This window comes from Rhincodon typus, chromosome 7 (genome assembly GCF_021869965.1).
Source record: "Rhincodon typus isolate 14 chromosome 7, sRhiTyp1.1, whole genome shotgun sequence".
Lineage (NCBI taxonomy): Eukaryota > Metazoa > Chordata > Chondrichthyes > Orectolobiformes > Rhincodontidae > Rhincodon > Rhincodon typus.
The window spans coordinates 81,451,710-81,475,831 of record NC_063338.1 but is presented as its reverse complement, the minus strand read 5'-3'; the positions used below and the strand labels follow the sequence as shown (position 1 = coordinate 81,475,831).

General features: G+C 39.6%; 1 protein-coding gene across 1 annotated transcript; it reads left to right on the top strand.

The window, feature by feature from the left end:
- Window positions 1-23,445, top strand: nifk (nucleolar protein interacting with the FHA domain of MKI67). The gene is made up of 6 exons (XM_020526633.2): window positions 1-243; window positions 4,055-4,183; window positions 10,323-10,431; window positions 12,020-12,231; window positions 12,971-13,036; window positions 16,365-23,445. Exons 1-6 carry the CDS (start codon window positions 130-132, stop codon window positions 16,557-16,559), a joined length of 825 nt encoding a protein of 274 aa, XP_020382222.1. The 5' UTR covers window positions 1-129; the 3' UTR covers window positions 16,560-23,445.
- Window positions 23,446-24,122: the final 677 nt, after the last annotated feature.

Sequence of the window (24,122 nt, the reverse complement as noted above, 5' to 3'; positions counted from 1 at the left end):
ACTAGCGGACACTCTTGCTGCGGTGGCGGAAGCTCCTCTCCCTCTCTGTCTGCCCCACAACGTGGTGACCGAGAGCAGCTGGGGGGCTCTGATCGCTTTCTGAAAGTTTCAGGGTCGGCACCAAGAGTCATGGCGGCGTCGAAGAGCGAGCCGGGCTTCCGCGCCCAGCAGTTAATGTCTCTCGACCCCAAGAAGCAGAAGGAGTTTCAGCGGAAGCTGCATGGGATGAAGAAGCAGAAGAAGGTGGGGAGGGGAGGTGGTGTGGGGATAGTGGGGGTGGGGTGAGGGGTTGGGGGTTTGGAGTAGGGTGGAGTGGAGTGGAGTGAAGGGTATGGGGTGAGATGAGGGGGTAGGGGGTGAGGGAGATGTAGGGTGTGAGGTTGGGAGAGTGGGAGATGGATGGGAATTGGGGGAGTGAGATGTGGGGAAAGTGAGGAGGAGAAGGAGTGGGTAGGGGAGAGGGGGGGGAGGGGGGAGTAGGAGGTGGATGGGAATGGAGGAGGAGTGTGACGTGAGAGGGGGCAGTGAGTTGGGAAGCGGGGGAGTGAGGTGGGGAGTTAGTTTGTGGATCAGAGAGGAATTGTGAGGGCAAGGGGGGAGAGACAGAGGGAGTGAGTTAGGTGGAGTGAGGAGTGAATATGGTGAAGTTGAGGATTTGGGGAGGTGGGTTATTTGGAAACTTGAGCTGGCCTGAGTTGGGGAGGTGTACTGGGAGAGGTGTAATTGAAGATTTGCCTTCTACCTCTGGACCCGTCGGTAGTCACTGTACAGGTGACCCTCTGTCCTGGTGGTGGGGGGCTGGTTTCTCTCTAGAACTGCACTGTGTGTCACTTTGGGAGAATGGGTCTGGATCAGGTCTGCGTGTGTCCCCTGGGTGGTTCGCAGCGCAAACTGGGCTCAGCTGTCAACCAAACTCCTTTATTTCAGATAGAATGGGGTATAAAAGTAGGGAGGTTGTTCTAAAACTATACAAGGCACTCGTCAGACAACAGTTGGAATACTGCGAACTGTTTTGGGCCCCTTATCTAAGGAAAGATATACTGGTATTGGAGGCAGACCAGAGGTTCACTTAGAGTTACCAAGTATACAGGGACTGTCATGGGGAGAAGTTGAGGAGTTTGGAATTTTAAAATTAGAGTAAATTTATTGAAGCATGAAACATTCTTAAGGGACTTGATAGGATAAATGCATAAAGATTGTTTCCCCTTGGGGGAGATTCTAGGATCAGAGAGCATAATCTCAGAATAAGGGATTGGATATTTAAAACAAGAGATGAGAACTTGTTTTAAGTGATGGCTTTTATAGTGAAAAACACGTTCCACAGCCCTTAGAAAATAAACATGTGGGAAATGTGAGGGAGTGATGAGGATAGTGGTCGCTGAGAAAGGTTTTGGGCAGGAAACTGCAGGTGGGGAATACTGTACTAAATCAACCATGATCCTATTGAACGGCAGAGCAGGCTCAAAGGGGTGAACGGCCCACTCTGTTCCTAATACTTATGGTCTTATGGAATTCTGGAAAGAAGGCTCCAGCAGCTGAAGGCTGTAGCAGTGTTGCGCTGCATGAAGTGAAGGGGTTTTACAGTAGGCCAAAGTAAAAAGAAAACTATGTTTCGGTAGAGCTGGAAGAATTGGAGAGTTATGACAGGATAAGAACAAAGGGATATGTGGATAAGTGCTAGGATTTTAAATAAACTTTAAAAAATGCTGGAGAAATTCGGAGATAGTAAGAACTGCTGATGCTGGAGTCAGAGATAACTGTGGAGTTGGAAGAACACAGGCTAGGCAGCATCAGAGGAGCAGGAAAGTTGTTGTTTCGGGTCGGGACCCTTCAGAAATTCAGCAGGTCTGGCAGCATCTATCTGGAGGGAAATAGTTATGTTTCATATCTGATGTGACTCTTCTTCAGAACAAGGATTATGAACTTTATTTTGAATAATGGGAAGTCAGTATAGCACAAATCTATGAAATCATTAGCAGCCTTGATATGTAAGCAGCAATTCGCAAAAGATGTGATCATTGCAAAAGAAATCTGGACAAATTTCAGCTTATAGAGCATGTGTGGGAGGCTGGTAAAGATGGTGTTAGAATCTCCTAATAAAGCAAGAGGGGCTAATTTAGGAATGCAAATGGGCAATGTTGCAAAGCTAGAAATAAGTGGTCTTGATTGATAGAATACTGGATACTTTCAGATAAAGCTATGGAGTTGAAGGTCATTTTATGTCTGTGAAATATCCAAGAGGACTTCCCATACATATATAATATTGCTTTGCACTCAATGTGATCCCATACATAACGATAAGGTAAAGGATCAGTTCATATAGTTCTGCTGGTGTTGACTGAGGATTGAACTTTGACCACAAGACACAACAAAATGCATGATCCAATAATAATATAAAAAGTCTTTAGCAGCAATTAGAATATATGGAATGTGTACATCATGTAATGTCTCATCTGAGAGACAAGATTTTAAAAAAAATATTGCAAATCCTCTGTACTGTTGCGCTGTGTTGACAACATTGATGATCTTAAATTTACAATCTCCAAATTAAGAGCTCAGAATGCCACAAAGTGTACAGGACTGGTAATCTTGCATCGTTCCTCCCCTTCGATACAATATCCTTTTATTGTCACATGTACTCCATTGTAGGAGCACAGTGAAAACTTCTATAATGTCTGCCTTCTTATGGTGACATCTTAGATACAATTCTTGGATGCGGCAGAGGAATAGAAGTAGTTGCATTATTTACAGAGTTGAAAAATAATTAAAAATAGGCAAATATTAAAGGGTTAACATTACAGTAAGGTAGGAAATTTTAAACAGATGTTACAGTGTAGCAGCTTAGCGCAGGGCCTCCACATGTGGTCTAACCGCCCACTCTAGACCCCAGTCCAACAGCTGTTCCTGTTCTGTTCTAAGCCCCATTCCACTCCATACCAGCATTCATCTGCCCTAAGATAAGTGGCAGAATTGCGCCCCCTCACACCGGTCCAGAACTCGCTGCCTGCGTGCTGTCTGGGGGCTGCTTCCCCGTACTGCTCCAGGCTCATAACCCACATGCTACTCCCGAGCTCGCTGCTCGCGGTCTTCTGTGGCTCGTGGAGCATGCCTGCCCTGGAACACCAGCCGTATGGTCAACATTTTAGAATTGCAGAGTAATCAACCTGTCTGAAATGTTCTGCTGAAACTGGATGCAGGCTGACTACTGTTAGAAACAACATCATGCCTTGAGGTAATCAGATTCAATGAGGGGTTTTGGCAGAATTTAGGTGAGAATGACAAATCTGAAAGAAGTTTTTTAAACCTAATGTTCAGTTGATTTTCTTTGACATTTGCAATCCCTGGTGACAAGGATTAATGAATTCCATGCATAAGAATGGATGACAAGTGTGGAGGGTGCATTTCCTATTTGTTTAATGGAGGAAAATAATTAAACTTATTTCACGGTGGTTCAGTGGTTAGCGCTGCTACCTCACAGCGCCAGGGACCCGGGTTCAATTCCACCCTCGGGCAACTGTCTGTGTGGAGTTTGCACATTCTCCCTGTGTCTGTGTGGGTTTCCTCCCACAGTCCAAAGATGTGCAGGTTAGGTGGATTGGCCATGCTAAATTGCCCCCAGTGTTCAGGGATGTGTAGCTCAGGTGGGTTATAAGGGGATGGGTCTGCTTGGGAGGCCCTGAGGGTCATTGTGGACTTGTTGGGTCGAAGGGCCTGTTTCCACACTGTAGGGATTCTCTGTGTTCAATGTGATTATTTTATTTGGCTAAAATTTCTTTGAGGAGATGTTGTTACTGCTGTTATGATTTAAATCAACACAACTTCATTCTGTGTGGGGGATTATTAGTGCAGCAAACTGGAATGCCCCATTCTCTGATGGTTGTTTGCTGCACTTCACATGTGTTCACTAGCATTTTAGTAATGTATTTGACAATGGCAAATTATTTTGCTGCTTATAATACCATGTAGAAATTTATTCAGTGCTTTGGAATGTATCACATTGCCTTAAAAGTAAATGTGAATGCCATGTGTACCTAATCAACTCTTTATCTCTTAGGTCGAAAAGCTGACACCAGGTGTAATTTACTTAGGCCATATTCCTAAGGGATTCTTTGAACCCGCGATCAAGAAATACTTCTCCCAGTTTGGAACAGTTTTAAGAGTGCGACTTTCACGCAGCAAAAAGGTAATGAGCGTGTATGAAAAATGCCATATCAAAGCATGAAGCTTTTTAATAATTAGATTCACGTGTTATTTAATTGTTTATGAAAGATCCTGGATGGAGCATTTTTAAAATGTATTTGTCCTTAGAACGTCTGGTGGCAATTCTCACCAAGAGAGAATTCTTGTGTAATCGCATTATTACTTCTGTTCACATTGGTGTGAATTAATTTTTAGATTTCCGTTATTATAACGAGCGTTATCTGAAACACCTACAAATTCTGATCCAAAAATAAGATGTAGAAAATCAGGCTTTCGTTTAACAGGATTCATATTTATGACATACAACCAATCTCAAACATCACTTCACAATGAACATTTTGTGAGATCACATACAAGCTATTTATTAACATTTGATTTCTAACTCCGTAATTTTAAGTGGTCTCTTGAACTTTGCAGAATTATTCTGCTGAGACAGAGACCCTTCGAGCTAAGCTTGGCAAGAAGAATTGGTATTTTGATTACTTGGTTAGACATCAAGCTAGTTTTTTGCAATTCTGATGTTGGCAGAGATGCTATTTTACCTTTTTTCTTTGTCTTTGCATATTTGATGATTAGGAGGTTCCAGCTTCAATCTCTGGTTAATTTATATATTAAGAGCAGCTCAGTTAAAGTATATTGAAGGTTGATGACTGCAGTTGAGTTTGTGCTTGGATGAGGGAATCCAGAAGTCATCCAATATTCCTGCTCCTAAAGTTAGTCCAGAGAACCTCTCAGAACCTCAGATGGGGCAGTGGTGACCTCTATAATATATCTATAGGATGATAGTTTATTGGCACCCAGTTTCTATGCTGACATAAAATGTATTGCAGACATGTTGTCATGGGATTATACATCAGGAGAGGCAGGATGTGAGTATTCCAAAATTAATTTTTTGGGGAACAAAATTACATAGTATAGGTTCAGTGCAGCACAAGTGTAGTTACAAACAAAAACAAAAATTGCTGGAGAAACTCGACAGGTCTGGCAGCGTCTGTGGAAAGAAAACAGAGTTAACGTTTTGAGTCCTATGACCATTCTTAGTTACACTACCTAGATGTTTCACTAAAATTTTATTTGGATGCTAATGGATCAATATCGCCAACTCAACGTGTTTAAATCTTAGCAAAACTGCAGTTCTTGTATCCAACTCTTCAGTAACATTTACATGAGCAGAGATACTGCAGTCATTGAATTCAGTTCTTGGCAGAATCATTCAACATATAGACCACAGAATTTACAGACAAAATCTAATATGTCCTTAAGCTACTGAATTGATTTGAGTAAATGTCTCTTGCAGATGTTCAAATGCAAAACTGAAAAGTAACTGCAAATCTGTCTCTGATCAGCCCTTGAGATGACTGTACAAATTTGATTATTGATGAACTGCCTATTGAATGGAAGTCAAATGTGTAAAATGTCAGAATGCAAAATTTTATAAAGCAATTTCTGAAAATAATTGGACAAATTAAGAACTGTGTATTCATAGGAACAGGAGTGGGACATTTAGGCAGTTGAGCCTCTGTCTTTTAATTAGATCATAGTCGATCATTCCCACAATGCCACCTTCCTGCACTGTCTATATCCTGAGATGTAATTTGTGTCCAGAAATCTAATATCTACAAGACTCAAGTCAGGAGTGTCGTGGAATACTCCACACTTTCTTGGATGAATGCAGTTCCAACAACATTCAAAAAGTTGAACACCATCCAGGACAAAACAGCCTGCTTAGTTCACACCACATCCACAAACATCGGTTCCCTCCAGTTAACCATTACAAGAGGCACTGCAGGAATTCGCCAAAAATCCTTAGACAGCAACAAATAGATAGGAACACCAAAACCTACGAGTTTTCATCAAAGGCATTCATCATCCTGACATGGAGATATATTGCTATTCTGTCAGTGTCGTTGGATAGAACCCTTGGATCTCTCTCTTTACTGGCATTGTGGGTCTGCCTACTGCACATTGACTGCAGCAGTTCAAGAGGCAGCTGATCACAATCTTCTCAAGGACAGCTAAAGATGTCAATAAATGCTAAACTAGCTAGTCACCAGAATCCAAACTAGACAATCTACTCATGACCATCAGTAGATAGAAGGTGTCATTGACAGTGCTCTCAAGCAGCAGTTCCTTAGCAAAAACCTGCTCATTGACATTCAGTTTGGGTTCTGCCAGGCTCACTCAGCTTTCAATCTCATTTCTGTCTTGGTTCAAACATAGAGAGAAGAGCTGAATTCTACAGATGAGGTGAAAGTGATTGAGATCAAAGCCACATTTGACTAAGTGCAGTGTCAAGAAGTCCAGCAAAACTCATATTAATGAGAATCAGAGGGGAAACTGCCCACTGGTTAGTGTCATACTTAACATAAAGGAAGATGGTTGAGATTTTTGGAGGTCAATCAGCTGAGCTCCAGGACACCTGTGCAGGAGTTCCATAGTGTAGTTATTTTCAATCAGCCTGCGTAGACATTTTATAAAACACATTTGTAGCAGGTGAGACATGAATCGGGCTTTTAGACCTAGTGGTAGGACTGTCACCACTACCATGAGGCACATTTCCTCAGTGTTCTAGACCCAGCCATCTTCAAGTGCTTCATCAATGACCTTCCTGCCATTGTAAGGTCAGAAGTGGGGATGTTCAGTACTATTCATGACTCCTCAGATACTGAAGCAGTCTCTTATCTGAGTGCAGCAAGACCTGGACAATATCCAGACTTGGGATGAAAAGTGGTAAGTAACATTCGTGCCACAGAAATACCAGGTAGTTCTTATTTCCCGTAAGAGAGAATCTGACCAGTCTTAACATGTTGGCAATACCATTGAACTGAATCCTCCACTATCAACATCCTTGCGATTACCATTGACTAGAAAGTAAAGTGGGCCAGCCATATAAATACTGTGGATACAAAAGCAGATCAGAGGCTAGGAATTGTGTAGTGAGTAACTGAACTCATGACTCCAGCCATCTCCAATGCACAAATCAGGAATGTGATGGAATACTCTCTATTGCCTGGATGATTGCAATTCCATCAACACTCGGAGCTTGACATCATCCAAGTCAAAGTAGCTCATTTGATTTGATCACATCTACAGGTATTTACTCCCTCCGCTTCTGCTCAGTAGCAGCAATATGTACCATCTACAAAATTCACTGCAGAAATTCACCAAGGCTTCTGGGATAATACCATTCAAACCCATGACTACTACAGTCTAGAAGGACAAGTGCAGTGGGTACATGGGAACACCAGCATTTGGAAATTCCTTTCCAAACGACTCACCATCCAGACTTGAAAAATATTGCTGCTCTTTCAGTGTTGCTAGGTCAGAATCCTCAAACTCCATCCCTAACAGCATTGTAGGCCTGCTTTATCTGCTTGTTTTGCACTTACTTCCACTTTGCTGTAACTGTCTTCCTCAATGTCTTATTCGAATGTCCACTCTGTCTGTGTAATGGGCTTCTGCTGCCCCACCCCAGCCATTATAGTTTAAGTCCACTCCACTGCTCTATCTATTTTGTCTGTGTTATATATATATTTGTTTCTTTGCTATTTAAACTTCCTACCGGTCTCACCAGATTTTGAAAGTATTTAATTTTTAAAAAATCTTCTCAATTCTTCTCTTTCACTAAACTTTTTCTTAAATTCACTCATGGGATGTGGGCATCTCTGTCTAAGCTAGCATTTATTGTTCATCCCTAATTGCCCAGAGGGCAGTTCAGAGTCAACCACATTGCTGTGGGTCTGGAGTCATATGTAGGCCAGACCAGGTAAGGATGACAGATTTCCTTTCCTAAAGGATTTTGGTGAACCCAGATGGGTTTTTATGACAATTGATAATAGATCCATGGTTGTCGTTAGATGCTTAATTCCAGATTTGTTTTATTGAATTCAAATTCCACCATCTGCCATAGTGAGATTTGAACCCAGGTCCCCAGAATATTAACTGCCTTCTGGATTAATAGTCTAGCGATAATACCACTAGGCTGTAATTTTAAACTGTAACTTTTCAAGCATTAAAATCAAGTTTCCTGATGTATTTATTCTTTAGTCTTGTTTACATAGAAACATAGAAGATAGGAGCAGGAGGGTGTCTTTCAGCCCTTCAGGCCTACTCCACCATTCATCACAATCGTGGCTGATCGTCCAACTCAATAACCTTATCCTGGTTTCTCCCCATAACCTTTGATCCCGTCTGCCCAAAGTGCTATATCTCGTCGCCTCTTGAATGCATTCAATGTTTTGGCATCAACTACCTCCTGTGGTAATGAATTCCACAGGCTCACCATTATTGGGTTGAAGAAATGTCTCCTCATCTCCGTTTAAATGACTACTCTGAATCCTCAGACTAACCCCTAGTTCTGGATGCACCCACCATCAGGAACCTCTTCCCTGCATCCAGGCCCCCCTGGAATCAGCCTGGTAAACTTTCGCTGCACTCCCCCGAGAGCAAGAACATCCTTCCTCTGAAAAGGAGACTAAAACTGCACACAATATTCTAGGTGTGGCCTCAGCAAGGACCTGTATAACTGCAACAACACATCCCTGCTCCTGTTTTCAAAACCTCTCGCAGTGAAAGCCAACATACCACTTGCCTCCTTTAGCGCCTGCTGCATCTGCATGCTTACCTTCAGCGACTGGTGCACACGCCCCTCTCCAAATTTACAGTCCTTCAGGTAGTAATCTGCCTTCTTGTTTTTGCTTCCAACGTGAGTAATCTCTCATTTAGCCAAATTATACTGCATCTGCCATTGATTTGACCACTCACCCAACTTGCCCAGATCATGCTGAAGGATCTCTGCATCCTTGTCACAGCTCACCCTCCCACCCAACTTGGTATCATCTGCAAATATGGAGATGTTACATTTTGTTCCCTCATCCAAATCATTAATATATATTGTGAATAGCTGGGGTCCCAGCACCGATCCTTGTGGCATCCCACTACTTACTGCCTGCCAATTTGAAAAGGACGTATTAATTCCTACATGACAAGGTGTAGAGCTGGATGAACACAGCAGGCCAAGCAGCATCAGAGGAGCAGGAAGGCTGACGTTTCGGGCCTAGACCCTTCTTCAGAAATCGCTCTTTGTTTTCTCTCTGCCAACCAGTTTCCTATCCATCTAAATACACTTGCCCCAATCCCATGTGCTTTAATCTTGCACAATAATCTCTTATGCAGGACTTTGTCAAACGCTTTCTGAAAGTCCAAATATACTGCATCGACAGGCTCCTCCTCGTCAACTCTACTAGTTGCATCTTCATAGAGTTCCAACAGATTTGTCAAGCATGATTTTCCTTTCATAACCCCATGCTGACTTTATCTGATTCTGCCACTGCTTTCTAAATGCTCTGCTATAAAGTCCTTGATAATGGATTCGAAAATTTTCACCACTACCACTGTTAGGCTTACTGGTCAATAATTCCCTGTTTGCTCTCTACCCCACTTTTTGAATATAAGTGACATTAGCTACCCTCCGATCAGCAGGGACTGTTCCAGAGTCTCTAGAATCCTGGAAGATGACCACCAATGCATCCACTATTTCTAGAGCCACTTCCTTAATCTACATCAGAGGGTACTTATCAGGCCCTGGGAATTTATCCGGCTTCAATCCCATCAATTTTCCCAGCACTGCTTCTCTACCTATATTGATCTCCCTCAATTCTTCCATCTCATTAAATCCTGCGTTCTCCAGCATTTGTGGTATCTAATTCGTGTCCTCTTTTGTGAAGACAGAACTAAAATATGTTTGGATCACTTATTGCGAATTATACCTCTCAAAAAATACTGGAGTTGCACCTTCTATTTATGGAATGACAGTGGGAGAAATCTCATCGCATTTCATCAGTTCACTTGAGTAAAAGGGTCTAGATAAAGTTAAAGCTTGGATTTACAAAGGATTATCTTTTTTAAGAAAGAACCTTTTTTTCCTCATTAGAAATGTGCTGAGTGTGAAGAGAAATCTTTGAAAAAAAATGTTAATTTATGTCTTTGTTGTTAAACTGCTGTCAGATCATTTTACAGTCACTAAGCAACAAACATTTGATACACTTTCTAATTTTTACCATAGCTGTTATGCTTGTGGTACGGGTAATCTTTGAATATGATGTATTTTATTTAAACTATAGACTGGAAACAGCAAAGGATATGCTTTTGTGGAGTTTGAATGTGAGGAAGTTGCCAAAATCGTTGCAGAAACAATGAACAACTATTTATTTAATGAAAGGCTTTTAAAATGTAAGTACTTGACAGTAAACATTTCAAAATTAGGGTTTAATGTGCGCATTTTACACACTGGCCCCCTGCCAGTGGCTTTCTGAGAATAGACTCACTGTCAGAAATAATTCTGTTTGACTGATTAATGAACAACACCTGGTGCACGGAGAATTTTTGACTTTATCCTTTCCATTTCTCATCGGCACTGATTCATGCTTGGGGATAATACTAAATGCAATAGGTTCTCTTCGGTAGCTCTTAGGTGACCATTCTTTATGTGCAAGCTTAATGATGTGCAGGCAACAGGAGTGAGAATAAAAGTTGGGTCTGTTCCTTCTTTACACACATGCAGCATATTTGACTCAAATGCTTTATATGGGCCCATTAAGTCAGAAACAAGAACTTTGATTCCACAATCTCCCACCAGCCAGACCGCTCAGATGCCTCCGAACCATTCCTGTCACCCACCAAGCTGAACTTCTCTTAAGGTCCCTGCTCTAACCTGATTTGCATATTTATTTCTTTCCTGTTGTAACTCCCTTCACACCCTCTCCATTCCTCTCCTTCCATGAGACACCCCTTCTGCTGCCCGAGCCCAATTACTATCAAATTATTCAAAAACCAACTCTTTTCTCCCCCCCCGCCCTTTGTCTCTGTATAAACTGATATTGTTAACTGTTCCTTCTCCTCACATACTGCTATTGTCGCCACCACTGACCCTCCTCAAAAAAACCTCACCCTTGATCCAACTGTCTTTGTATTTGAAGGAAAACATGCATGCCTATATCTGCATACAAACATAGAAGATAGGAATAAGAGGTCACCTTTCGAGTCTGCTCTGCCAATTTTCACGATCATGGCTGATTGTTCAACTCAGTAGCCTAATCCTGCTTTGTCCCCATAACCTTTGATCCCAAGCGCTATATCTAGTTGCCTCTTGAATGCATTTCCACTTAGGAAGAATTGTGGCCTAATTGAGGGAAATAATGAAAAAGGTTTGTTTTCATTTTTCATCTTCTCTCATCTCAGGCTGGGAAAGGAAAACTTGGGAGGATGGGGTGGTAAATTCTGACATGTTCCATTCATGTATTTTCATTTTTCATTGGCAAGAGTCACTGAAATGGATCATATGTCCTTTCTTATAGCTGGTCAGTTGTGTGTAGAAACTTGAAGAAAGCTGATTAAATTACATCATTTCTGATTTGCTTTGAGGCATTTTTGTGCATTAAAATCTAGCAGAAATACATTGTCAATATTTTCACATTCAAAGATTTGGCGCAGTGATTTTCAATCAATGTGCCATGGCACACCAGGTAAGAAGAGTGCCATTTCACCTGAGTCTCGAGGCTGCCATCACACTTCTGATCTCCTCCAGGGCCTCAGTGTCTATTATTGAAGACAGTGTCTGCTGACACCAGGCACTTGTATCACCTGTGCATGCACAAGTCTCTGTGTAAGCGTACGTTTCCGATACCATGCATGCGTGGACATTTGCATCAGGTCAGCTGAATAAAGTGGGTGTGCTGTGGAATTGTTTGTCTCATTAAAGTGTGCCTTGATACTGAAAAGGTTGGGCATCCCTCATGTAGTGAATATGTTTAATTTTCAGGTCAGGTTCTTCCACCAGAAAAAGTACATCCACAACTTTTTAAAGGTGGCCATACAACTTTTAAGAAGCCTAACTTCCCGGCTGTTACTCGTTACAACAAGAAAAGAACACCGAAGCAAGAAAGTGTGATGTCAAAAAGACTCCTTGCGAAAGAAGGGCAGTTACGGAAAAGGCTTGCTGAGAAAGGGATTGACTACGACTTTCCTGGTTTTGTAAGTTTTCTTAATGTATTGGGTCCTCAATGTGATTATCATTCTTTAACTTTTACGTCATTACAAATGCAGATTGGTTGCAAGATTCTCTGGTTGTGCTTAAATTCCTTTAACTTTGCTAAGTGATATCTGGTGATTCCATTCAACCTAGATCACTCCTGTCTCTCTCTCTCTCCGTTATTTACTCATCCGATAAATTTGATTGGTTTTGTGGGTAGACTATTTTGGTGGTGCAGCTTTTCCTTAGCCTATTTTAAATCTATTTTCGACTCAGTATAATTTTAAATTATTTCTTTTCACTTATCAGTATGGGTGTAAAGGAGCAGCTCTGAGCATATCTAATTTGGGGTGGGGTCATTTCTTGGTTAAAACCATGAAGATTAGCATTCAAGAGTTTTTGTACAAGCTTTGAATGTAAATATTTTTTTAATCAGCCTATTTGGGTGTGTTCTGACACACCCTGGAACAGGAAGGATGTGAACTAAGGCATTCTGGTCCAGAGGTATGTTTGCCGATGCACAAGAGTCCCTCAAGCTTTGAATGTATCAATCTGAGCATAAAATGTCTTCATCTGTGATCTTGGCATGTAGAAGTTATTGAGATTCTCCCATTTCCAAAATCTCGTACTGTTGGACAAGCTTGTTGCAATTTCAGACTCTGGTATTTGTTGATTTACTGAGCAATATTTATTTTGGGAGATTGAAATTGATTGTGCAAGTTATTATCCTTTATTCTTCAGGCTGCAGTGCTGCCTCAGACAAAAAAACAAATGTGTACAGAAATGAATGACACAGTAAACAGCCAGGTAAGCTGAAAACTTTACCCAGGAACTAATTGATTACTGCAATTTACTTGATGCCTATATTGTTCTGCAATGCACTTAGATAACTTTGAATTTAGAGGTTATTGCTTTACAGTGGGTAGAACAAAATTATAGAAGGATCCTAGAACCCAATATCCATTAAGTCATCTTCTGGCTGTACAGGACATTGGTTAGGGCAATATTAGAATACTGTTTAATTCTGGTCTCCCTGCCACAGGAAAGGTGTTGTGAAACTTGAAAGGATACAGAAAAGATTTACGAGGATTTTGCCAGAGTTGGAGAGTTTGAGCTATAGGGAGAGACTGAATAAGGTGGGGCTATTTTCCCTGGAGCGTCAGAGGCTGAAGGGTGATCTTGTAGAAGCTTATAACATCATGAGAGGCATGGACAGGATGAATAGTCAAGGTCTTTTCCCTAGGGCATGGGAGTCCAAAACTAGAGGGTATAGGTTTGAGGTGAGAGGGGAAAGATTTAAAAGGGGCTTGAGGGGAAACTTTTTCATGCAGAGGGTGATGTGTGTATGGAATGATCTGCCAGAGGAAGTGGTGGAGGCTGGTACAATGACAACATTTAAAAGACATCTGGATGGGTGTATGAATAGGAAGGGTTTAGAGGGATATGGGCCAAAAGCTGGCAAATGGAACTAGATGTATTTAGGATATCTGATCGGCGCGGATGAGTTGGATCAAAGTGCCTGTTCCATGCTGTACATCTCTATGACTGTAAGTGGCATGGATTCCCCTTCTCCAGTTTTCCCGTTAAGTCCTTCAAAACAAGGTAGTGTAGCGATAAACTCCAATGATACCTTCCGGGTCTATCCAGCTAATAAATCTACGGTCTGTGCCTTCAGTCCACCACTTTTAACACCGAATAGAAGCTGATCATTTCAAACAGGAAATGCTGAGATCTCCAAATCAAACTGGAACATTAATGTTCATGTGTCACTAGGAAAGACAGTGATAAAAAGGCAGTAACAAAAGCCAGCAAAACAAAATGGAAGTGCAGCTTCTGACTTCCGTCTCCTTAACTAGATCTCTAATAAAATTGCTGAGTTCAGAATCTCAAATAGCACCCCTCATTTGACATCCTTTTTAACTTTCTCAGCGTTGCTCCCTCCCCTCCATTCTGCCCATTGATCTTGTAAAGTACTGGCTTTATCCTATCCTCCTAATCTATATAGAATATCTCCTACAATCCTGTGTGCCAAACTTCAGGTGCAGTGGCACTCCCCTGACAAAACTTAAGTAGGAGATGGGATTCATTGCGTCTTGAAACATAGAAAATAGGAGCAGGAGGAGGCCTTTTATTCCTTTGAGCCTACTCTGCTGTTCAGTATGATCATGGCTGAACATCCAACTTAGTACCTTGTTCCTGTTTTCTCCCCATATCCTTTGATCTCTTTAGCCTATGAACTGTATCTAACTCCTTCTTAAAATTATTCAATGTTTTGAACTCAACTGCTTTCTGTGGCAGAAAATTACTAGGGCTCACTACTGTCTGCGTCCAGAAATTTCCCCTCATCTTAGTTCTAAATGACCTACCTTTATTTTATAACTGTGACCTCTGGTTATGGACTTCCTGGTCATCGGGAACATTCTCCCAGCCCTGTCACTTTACCCATTTTAGTCGTGTTCGAATTTCATAGGTTTCTGAATCCTCTCTCTCATTCACTCCTGCAATATAGTCCAAATCAAGCCAATTATATATCAGTCCTGTATCCCAGGAATTGGCTGATAAACTTTTGTTGCACTCCCTCCATGGCCAGGACATCCATCCTCAGAGGAGACGACCAAAATTGCACACACTATTCCAGATGTGGTCTCATCACGTCTCTGTATAATTGCAGCGAGACATCCCTGCTCCTATACTCAAATACTGTCGCTATGAAGGCCAACATACCATTTGCTTTCTTCACTGTCTGCTGCACCTAACTGCTTACTTTCAGCAACTGCAGTACAAGGACACCTAGGTCTTGTTGCACTTCCCCCTTTCCCAAACAATCACCATTTGGATAACCTGTCTTCAGATTTTTGCTACCAAAGTGAATAACCTCACATTTATCTATCATTTGTCTGTCATGTATTTGCCTAATCACTGAACTTGTCCAACTCTCACTGAATCATCTCTGCCTCCAGTGCAAACTCTGCTAATTGTTAATCTAAAAATTACAAAAGTTGTACCATAATGGGTTTCAACTCAAAGTTCTTCTGAGTTGAAACGCTAATATTAATAGCATGTTCATATTTTTCCACTAATTTGAACTGTAAGTGTTTTGGTTGCAATTAAAAACTTAAGTTCTGTGGTGGTCCTCAAGTCTTTAGTGGAAGATGACCCAATAATGACTACCTTAGATATGTTATTTTCCCCTACCATCTAGTTAGGAAGTTGATTGTTCAAAAATTAAGCATAAGAAACTAACCAACAACATTTGCTGCTGCTAAGAATATTCGGTGCATAGATTCATAATTTGGCCAAAAAATTTTTGTGTTCAGAATCTGACTTTTATCTTCAATAGTGACCATTGTCATATGGTATCTTCTCCATGTCCATTATTCAAATGTGTCTTGACACCACCTGGTCTAGTTAGTTGTGGGAACAAGCAGCACCTTCAAGCCAGGTCTGATCATGAACAAGCCCAACCACAAAATAAGCACGTATGTTAATGTATCCCTTCTTAGTTAAAGATGGAGATTAATTGTAACAATTTTGCCATCCTTTTGGGTATCATCTTCCTTCTAGCCTGTGTCTCAGATATTAGCTATCTGGAGAGGAGAATATGAATTATATCTGCATAATGTACGTGGTCAAGTTTTTCAAAAACAACTTGTCCATTAAATGATCCCTGCATGTGATGCACAGCTCTGTGTTATTTTCCTTTATCAGGTGTCCCCTTTGAAAGTTACTGTTGAAAGTTCTTCAAACTTTCCTGCCACGGATTACAGAAATAACTGACTATGGGCAGGAAAGGGAGGTTTTCCTTGTCTCCGTTCTGAATTTTTTAGCAATTTTCCTCAAATCAGTGTTCACTGATTATTAACCTATCACCCCGCTGGAAATATTTTTTTCTAATTTGCACTATCAAACTCTTCATAAATTTGGAAATCGCCATTAAATCTTCCCTTAAACTTACCTATTGTAAGGAGTACAATTCTAGATTTTCCAGTCTCTCCAAGTACTATCCTGCTAATTTTAACAGCAAGATTGTAATAGTCTTTGAATGTCTCACCGTAGTGTGTTGATGCAGAGTATTTTTTTTGAACCTGATACTAAATTCTATATTTCAATTATAACACTCTAATAATTTTTTTAGGATGTGACTCCTGTCTGCACACCATCTGTTCTAAAACGACGTCAATCTTTAAAGACCCTTGATGATACAGATGATGAAGTCACATTCAAGATACAACCTGCTGAAAGGACTGGCAAAAAGAAAAGCAAATCAGCTGAAAAAGTGCAAAAAACGAACAAATTAAAGAAAACTAAAAGAAAAATTCGTGCCAAATGAAGTTTGAAGGATTTTTAAATGATGAATTGGAAAAGACACATTGGTTATCTTTGCAGGAAGTTAGGATCTGCCAGTCATTGATATGTGTCGTTGTGAAGAGTGGTACTGAAATGTTCAGTTTTGATTAATTTGTTGATGCAAGTTTTTACTTGGAGTACGAACAAATATACGTAAGATGCCCTGATAACCGCTTGTATTAAAAGTGGAATGTTCTGCAAGTCAACAAGTCAATCTTGTTTCCCCAAAAGTATTCACAAAGCTTACATACTTTGGTACAGTAATAATTTCAAAATAAGTCAATTTAAAAATGTGGCATTCTAGCCAAAAATTTATTTTAATTGATTTTGTTTCCAGTTTTGAATAAACATCTTTGCCCAAAATAGGTGTTTGAAAATTAAGTTGTTTCATTTTAAATTACAGACTTGTGTGATGAATGTTGAAAGGTTAAGTTAGAGATTAGTAAAAAGGCTGGAAATAGAGAGAGGTTGCCAGTATGCATTAAGTCAATCAGCAGAAGGATGGAAAAATATCACACAGCACCCTTATCAGAGTACAAGAGGCAGCAAGTCAATGCTGTGCTTAAAACAAATCAGGTTTATCTGCTTTCTTTTCTCAGTCTGAAGATCGAAAGAAAAAATGGTACCCACTGACATTTTGGTATTGCTAAGGTCACAATATATCATTGTCATGTACAGCAGATTTGGTTGTTGGACATCAACTTTGTATCTTCAGAACTTCTGACTACCTGCTTCAAATCAGCTCTCTGGTTATGTCCCAATGATTCATGCAGTAGTCAGACTTGCAGCATTCTGAATCTGCCACGTATACTTTGTAATTGTTCATATTTAGCAGCTGCATTCATCATACCTTGATATGGAAGTAGCCTTATTACTTTTTGGGGTTTAATGTTTTTCAAAACTAATTCTAGATACTGCAGTGCATGTAATGACAGGTACTGAAGGAAGAAAATTTAACTGGCCTGGAGCAACTTGTATCTTTTGGTCGAGCTTCATTCAGTCATTATATATTGTACAAAAACGTTGCATTCGGACAGAATAAATCATTCTGTCAGCTTTTAAGATTGTTTCTGTCCTCCTTGTGCTGTTAGTATTTGTGAAATGGACAAATAATTTTTTACAGTATAACAATACACCATTCATATTTAACTACCAAATTAAGTTTGTGTACATGCAGAGTTCATTATATACAGGAGAGATGGTGTGTAGCTCTTTTTATTTTGAATCAAAATCTGCTGTCGTCTTTGTTAGATATTTGTAAAGTGAAGAAAATAGTCCTACACAGTTTTCCTGTGATTAATGCAACATAAATGTGCTTCAAGTTTTGACTAGTTTTGTTATTGTGTGTGTATACATAAAAAAAGTTCATAAATCAATCTCTTGTAGCTTTCAGTGTATCAAAAATATTTCTAAGCTACAATATATTGAAGGGCTGCTGATTTAGTGTTTGAATACTAATTAGATTTTTACTGCTTAGAATTGTCTCACCTGTCTTCTTTACTTTCTGATTCAAATTTCCTGCCTATAAAATTAAAGTGCAATTAGAGGCCAAACAAAAATATATCTCACTTTTAAAACATTTAATGTAGAGAAATTAAGAGTAATGATTACAATTATATTTTGATGGAAGAAATGTTGCTGGAACCATACATAGTGTTACTTGGAGAAACCTAAAGAACTACAGATGCTGGAAATCAGAAACAAAATCAGAAATTGTTGGAAAAACTCAGCAGGTCTGGTAGCATCTGTGCAGAGAAAGTAGAGTTCACGTTTTGGATCCAGTGACCACATTTAGGAGCACTGTGCATCAGACTGGTCTGTGGATTGCAAAGAAGGATATTATAAGGTTTGCAAAGAAGATTTGAAAGGATGATATGAGAAACTGAGGGGTTGTAACTTTTCACAAATGACTGAAAAGCTAGAAGCTTTTTTTTCTTCTGGAAAATAGCAATCCAGGAAGCGAATGAACAATGGACTTTAAAATTAAGAAGGGAATCAGTCGGGCAGAGGTAGAGATGCTTTCCACTTGTGTGGGAGTAGGGGTCACCAATGAATGGCACTCCTTACTAAAGGCAATGAAGGAAGCATCAGAAAGATCTTTACACACAGTAGTCAGAAAGTGGCGCTTGCTACTACATGGAGCAGAGGAGGCAAATTTCACAGTTCCATAGCCAGTATGGACAAAATGGGGAGAATGGCTGCCTTCTGTACTGAAATGACTATATATTTGACAGAGGAGAATCATGTAGAACCCAAACAGCAGCACAGACCAAGGGTAAGAATTGGCCTGTCTCCATGCTGTACCTCCCATGTAGCAAATCTGCAAAATAGTGAGAGACACACAAATTTAACCAACTGTTTCTCTCTCCAGATGCTGTCAGAGCTGCTGAGTTTCTCCATTTTTTTTTGTTTTTATTATTGATTGATTGAATCAATGGTTTATATCCTTTTTTTTTGGTAGTTTTTTTTCTGGCCAAACAAATAAGACTTTGATGTAAGCCTTTCATAATACCTCTGACAATTTTTATGACTATTTGCTGCTTTTCTCCTTTTGAGGCCACTAATAAAGTTGTAGAAATTAAACAAAAGAATATGTGTGCTGAATGCAAAAGACCTTTATGATGTCTATAGATATTATAGGTTTACGTGTAGTTTTAATTGTGTATATCTTGACAAGTTTTCTTGTATATTTATGGAGACAATGCATTGCCTACTTGGGAAAGAGAAAAGATTAGGATGGCTGTGAAAGTACCAATTATTATTTAATGAGGTGATCTTGATTTTCAGATTGATTTCAAATTGGCTCTCACAGTGCAGTCTGCCAGCTGGCTTCAACTTCCTGCATTTTTCAAACTAATCAGAATATGCAACTGATGCTTTAAGCCTTTTAGCTTGGAGTGATCACATTTAATTTATCTGACAACCTTGCCTTAATTTGGGGCTTTCATAATGGTTCTGACTTAATGCTGTGAGATTGCCCAGAAATTCCTGATTCTGGGCAGACATGAGGTCAGACATTCCAAACTGGTTGTTCCAGTTAGCTTATTCTGTGCCTCTGTTGGAACAAGTTATAATCGTGCTTTACAGACATTCAAAAAGCAATGGTTAGGATCATGTCTGATTTTTAGAAAAATCTTGGGTATAGTACTAAAAACATGGATCTAAGATGTCCCAGTTTATGCTAATTCAACAGAAGTTACAGAACAGAGACAGAAAAAAAAACTAAAGCAGTGAGAGGGAACATTTTGCTTCGTCTTGTTTAATTGCTATGTTTCAGCAAGCTACAAATGTTGCTATAAAGCATGATAGCAACATCAATTAAATGTTGGAACTAGTAGGAACTGCTGATGCTGGAGAATCTGAGATAACAAGGTGGTAGAGTTGGATGAACACAGCAGGCCAAGCAGCATCAGAGGAGCAGGAAAGCTGACATTTCAGGTCTGGACCCTTCTTCACCAATTAAATGTTACCTATTTTAACACACTCCAAGACTTCACAGGAGCAAACATCAAATTAAAATTGGCCCCTAGTATGTTGGGATACAACTAGATTTTGGTTTGAAGTCTGTTGAGGGTGCAAGGCAGGAAATTGGCTTGAACATTGGAATAGTCGAGCTGAAGTTCCTTTTTTAGTTTAGCTTTCATTTACTGTATATTGAGAATCTGCAATTTCTTTTCATATTTCACATGCTTTACTTCCCTTGCTTCAGAGAGAATATCCCTAAAAACTTCAGAATGCTAAATGGAACCACCTATAAATAGCAATGAAAAATAAAAGGAATGCAAATATTTACACTAGGTGACAGCATTTTGCTATTCTAGTGAAGAAGGGTCTAGGCCTGAAACGTCAGCCTTCCTGCTCCTCTGATGCTGCTTGGCCTGCTGTGTTCATCCAGCTCTACACCTTGTTGTCTCAATGAATAAAGGAACTACCCATGGTGCTTTGTACTTTGGCAGAACCTGTGCTGAAAAGGCTCACTGGTGTTCTTTGTTTAATGCATAAACTGGCACTCTCTCAACCACTACTCTTGTCAGAGCAAACTGCTGGATCTTATGCTACCATAAAAAGATGAAGTAGTAGAGGTCAATTGTAATTGTCATTTGAAAGCCAGCCACACAAGCTGCAAGATTTCATTTTATAGCAGTTATGTAAATCAACATGACACTGAACAGAAGTGTTACCCAGGCTTTGTGAAACTAATTAAAATTACAGCGAAGGAGAAGCACAGATTGAGGAGAACCCAGTTAGATTGTGTTTGGCAACTTCAAGATCACAAGGAGTTTAGATTACTATCTGGCAATTGGAACAAAACAATCGTGGTTAAATCTAAGGCAGATAATCTGCATACCTATCCTGGAATTGACTGTGGTTCACTCTCATAGTCATCATTCATGACCTGCGCTGGAGAATATGTGTTTGTGTCGTGTGTTCTTATCAAGTGAGGATGGAGTTTGGAATGATTGTAAAGCCAATATGATGGAAAATATCTAAAAATTACTGGTCTAGGTTTCTTCATGAAAAATAGCTTCTCAGATGAAGTACTGTCCCCATAGAACTGTACCTAGTATTTCTGTAACGCCTTCAGAATGGGATAGCTCAGGAAACTGGAGTGTTGCTTTCAACATACTTTTAATCTTTCAAATGTAACATAGAAGAATTCACCAGGCTTCCATTTTAATTTGTACTGTTTATCCAAACAAAATAAAACTGAAAGCAGTTATGAAATGAATGAATTTAAGAGTGGTTAAAGTACGTCAGGTATCAGAGTGCCATTTTGCTAACTAATCACCTTTTTCTCATACAATATAAATTGTTGCTGCCATTGAAATTTGGCATTTTTCCATCTGTCCTGATGAGTACAGGAAGAAAACCTTCAATGGTGTGTCTCTATTTTCCGCAATAAACCATTACTCAGGATTACAGTTCTTTTACCAAAACCTTAAGGCAATCACATACACAGTTTTAAAATGTCACCAATGAGCTTAAATGGAATCTGTTTTTGTAGTCAGTGTTCAAACACAACAATATTAGACATGGATGGGGCCTACTTTAAGCTTTCCACTGCCAGTTTGGAAATGTGACATCAGCATTTTATAAAAGGCAATTGGTTCACTTTGTTTTTAGCTACTGAACAGCTCTTTCGCAAGGTGTCTTCAGCAGTGTGTGTTTAGTCATACACCTTTCCTAGCAAACAAATTCCTAGTAAAACATGAATGTAGGAGTAGCATTGTTATTCACCTTCAAATTACTTTTGACTATTGTATTTGCAATTTGTTTTAACCAAACAACCCAGGAATGGATTAGACTTGCACAAAACATACTTTACGATACATGTACATTCTACCAATACCACACTCAAATCCTTGTTGCCTGCAGTTTCAATTGAATCCTGGACCACAAGCCCCAAAGCTTTGTTACGACTCTCTGGAGTAGTACACTAAAAATCAAGTCCTGCTATTCCAAGAGTCATCACAAAAGTTAAAGATTTCAAATGCATACAAAATTCCTCAATTTTCCTTAATTTCAGACCCAGATTGATAGAAAGCATGGACCAAGTTTCTGTACTGAACAAGAATCACTATTTATTACAAATAATTAGATTCTAATTATTAAACAGTCACCACTAATTAAAATTTTAATCCTCTGTAAATGCCCCCTTACACACACACACATACAGGCAGGGTAAAATAGGTTGTAGGTCGAGGGGAGAAACTGGAAAGACAGTTTTTGTTCCCAGGTACTATTATTGAACCGGTCCATATGACTTTTCACTGGGCAAATTCCTCCTGTTGCTTCAATCATCTTTCTTTGATTTCTTCCAGTGAATGTTGAGAGACACAAAGTGGCTAGTACACTTATTAAAAGTCTCTGACTTATCAGTTCAAAACAACAGTTTACAATAATGTCTGCAGGAAAGATGAACTGGCTTTATTCAGGTTTACGGTGAGTTTTGACTGCAGAAAACAGAGAGGCTGCTTCAGTACTGAAATTTTTCTCACTCTATATCTTAAATGTGTGCCCCTGCATCTCTTGATTTATTCTTCAATCTAATTTTCCAATTTACTTTAGCCAGCTCTGCTTTCATGCCTTACAATCAGCCTTATTTCAGTTTAAGAAAATAGTCTCAGAACCACTCCTCTCACCTTCAAACTGAATGTAAAATTCAATCATACTATGGTCACTATTACCTAAGGATGTCTTTGCTATGAGACGCTTAATTAATCCTATCTAGTTGCAAAATAACAGTCCTAGTACAATCTGCCCTCAGGTCTGCTGTTCTAAGAAAACTGGTCTACATTTTTTTATAAACTGTTCCAAACTTGTTAATAATTGTCAAATTGCAGTATCTATACATTGTGTAATCACTCGCTGATCACCAATGCCTTTTACTAAAGGAGCAAATGCTTGCTCAGCTACCACTTCACAGATTCTTACATTCGTCTGCTATCTCAACCGAGCTGTTTTTCACAATCTTGAGTCTAGAGTAAGAATGTTGGAGGCCATCATAGCACAGTCCAATTTTCAAGCGAAGGTCATCGAACAGCAAATAGGAAGAGAGTCATGTGCTGTAGTCTATTCTTGATTTCTCTGGTTTTTGAAGTCAATCATGTTACTCAAACTGTGTTTCAGTTTAAGCTTATTGTTATGAATGGAGTTTTCTAAGAAGATAATGTTTTGTACTGTCCCTTTAACTCAAGGAAAATGGAGAAATATTGTCTTGTATGTGTAAGAGATGTCTTTGGTTTGTTTGGCTAGAGTCAAACTCCAATATTTGTTTCTTTCCTTGATATGCTACTGTACAGAACTGAATTGCATTTCTGGCTCTGTATATATGCAGATATTTTTATGAATAAAAAATATTTTTGAAATGGAGGAATGAAGAGTGGTGATATGCTGTGCGTTCTACCTAACAACAGGTGATGGCCTAGTGATATTATTGCTAGATTATTAATCTGGAGACCCACATAATGTTCTGGGGGCCTGGGTTCAAAGCCATGGTGGTATTTGAATTCAATAAAAATCTGGAATTAAGAGTCTAATGATGATCATGAAACCATTGTTGATTGTTGGCAAAAACCATCCTTCCCTGGTCTAGCCTACATGTGACTCCTTAGCCACAATAATGTATTAGACTCTCAACTGTCCTCTGGGCACTGGAAAGAGTGAAAGACTGAGAGAGGTCTCGCAGAGATAAAAGGCTGCAGCCAGGGTTGGAAACAGAGTGGAGATGGCTGAGAGTCCTTAATGAGCTACCTGGAGGAATACAGGGACAAACAGAGTTTCCAGTCAAAGGCAGATACACTGTAACACTCAAGATTCTGGAAGAGATTTCCTTCATGAGATTAGGAGATGAAATTACCAGAGAAAGCCTTGCTGTTGGTATTTGGTTAATTGTCCAAAATTTGAGCGAAGCATTTTTTGATAATCACTTAACATTACAACTAAGTATAGTGAAGAAACTCAGAAGTTTTTATTTGAAGTTGGGAACTTTTGAGTTTCCTTACTATGCCTAGTCAAGTGATTATCAAAAAAATGCTTCCCTCAA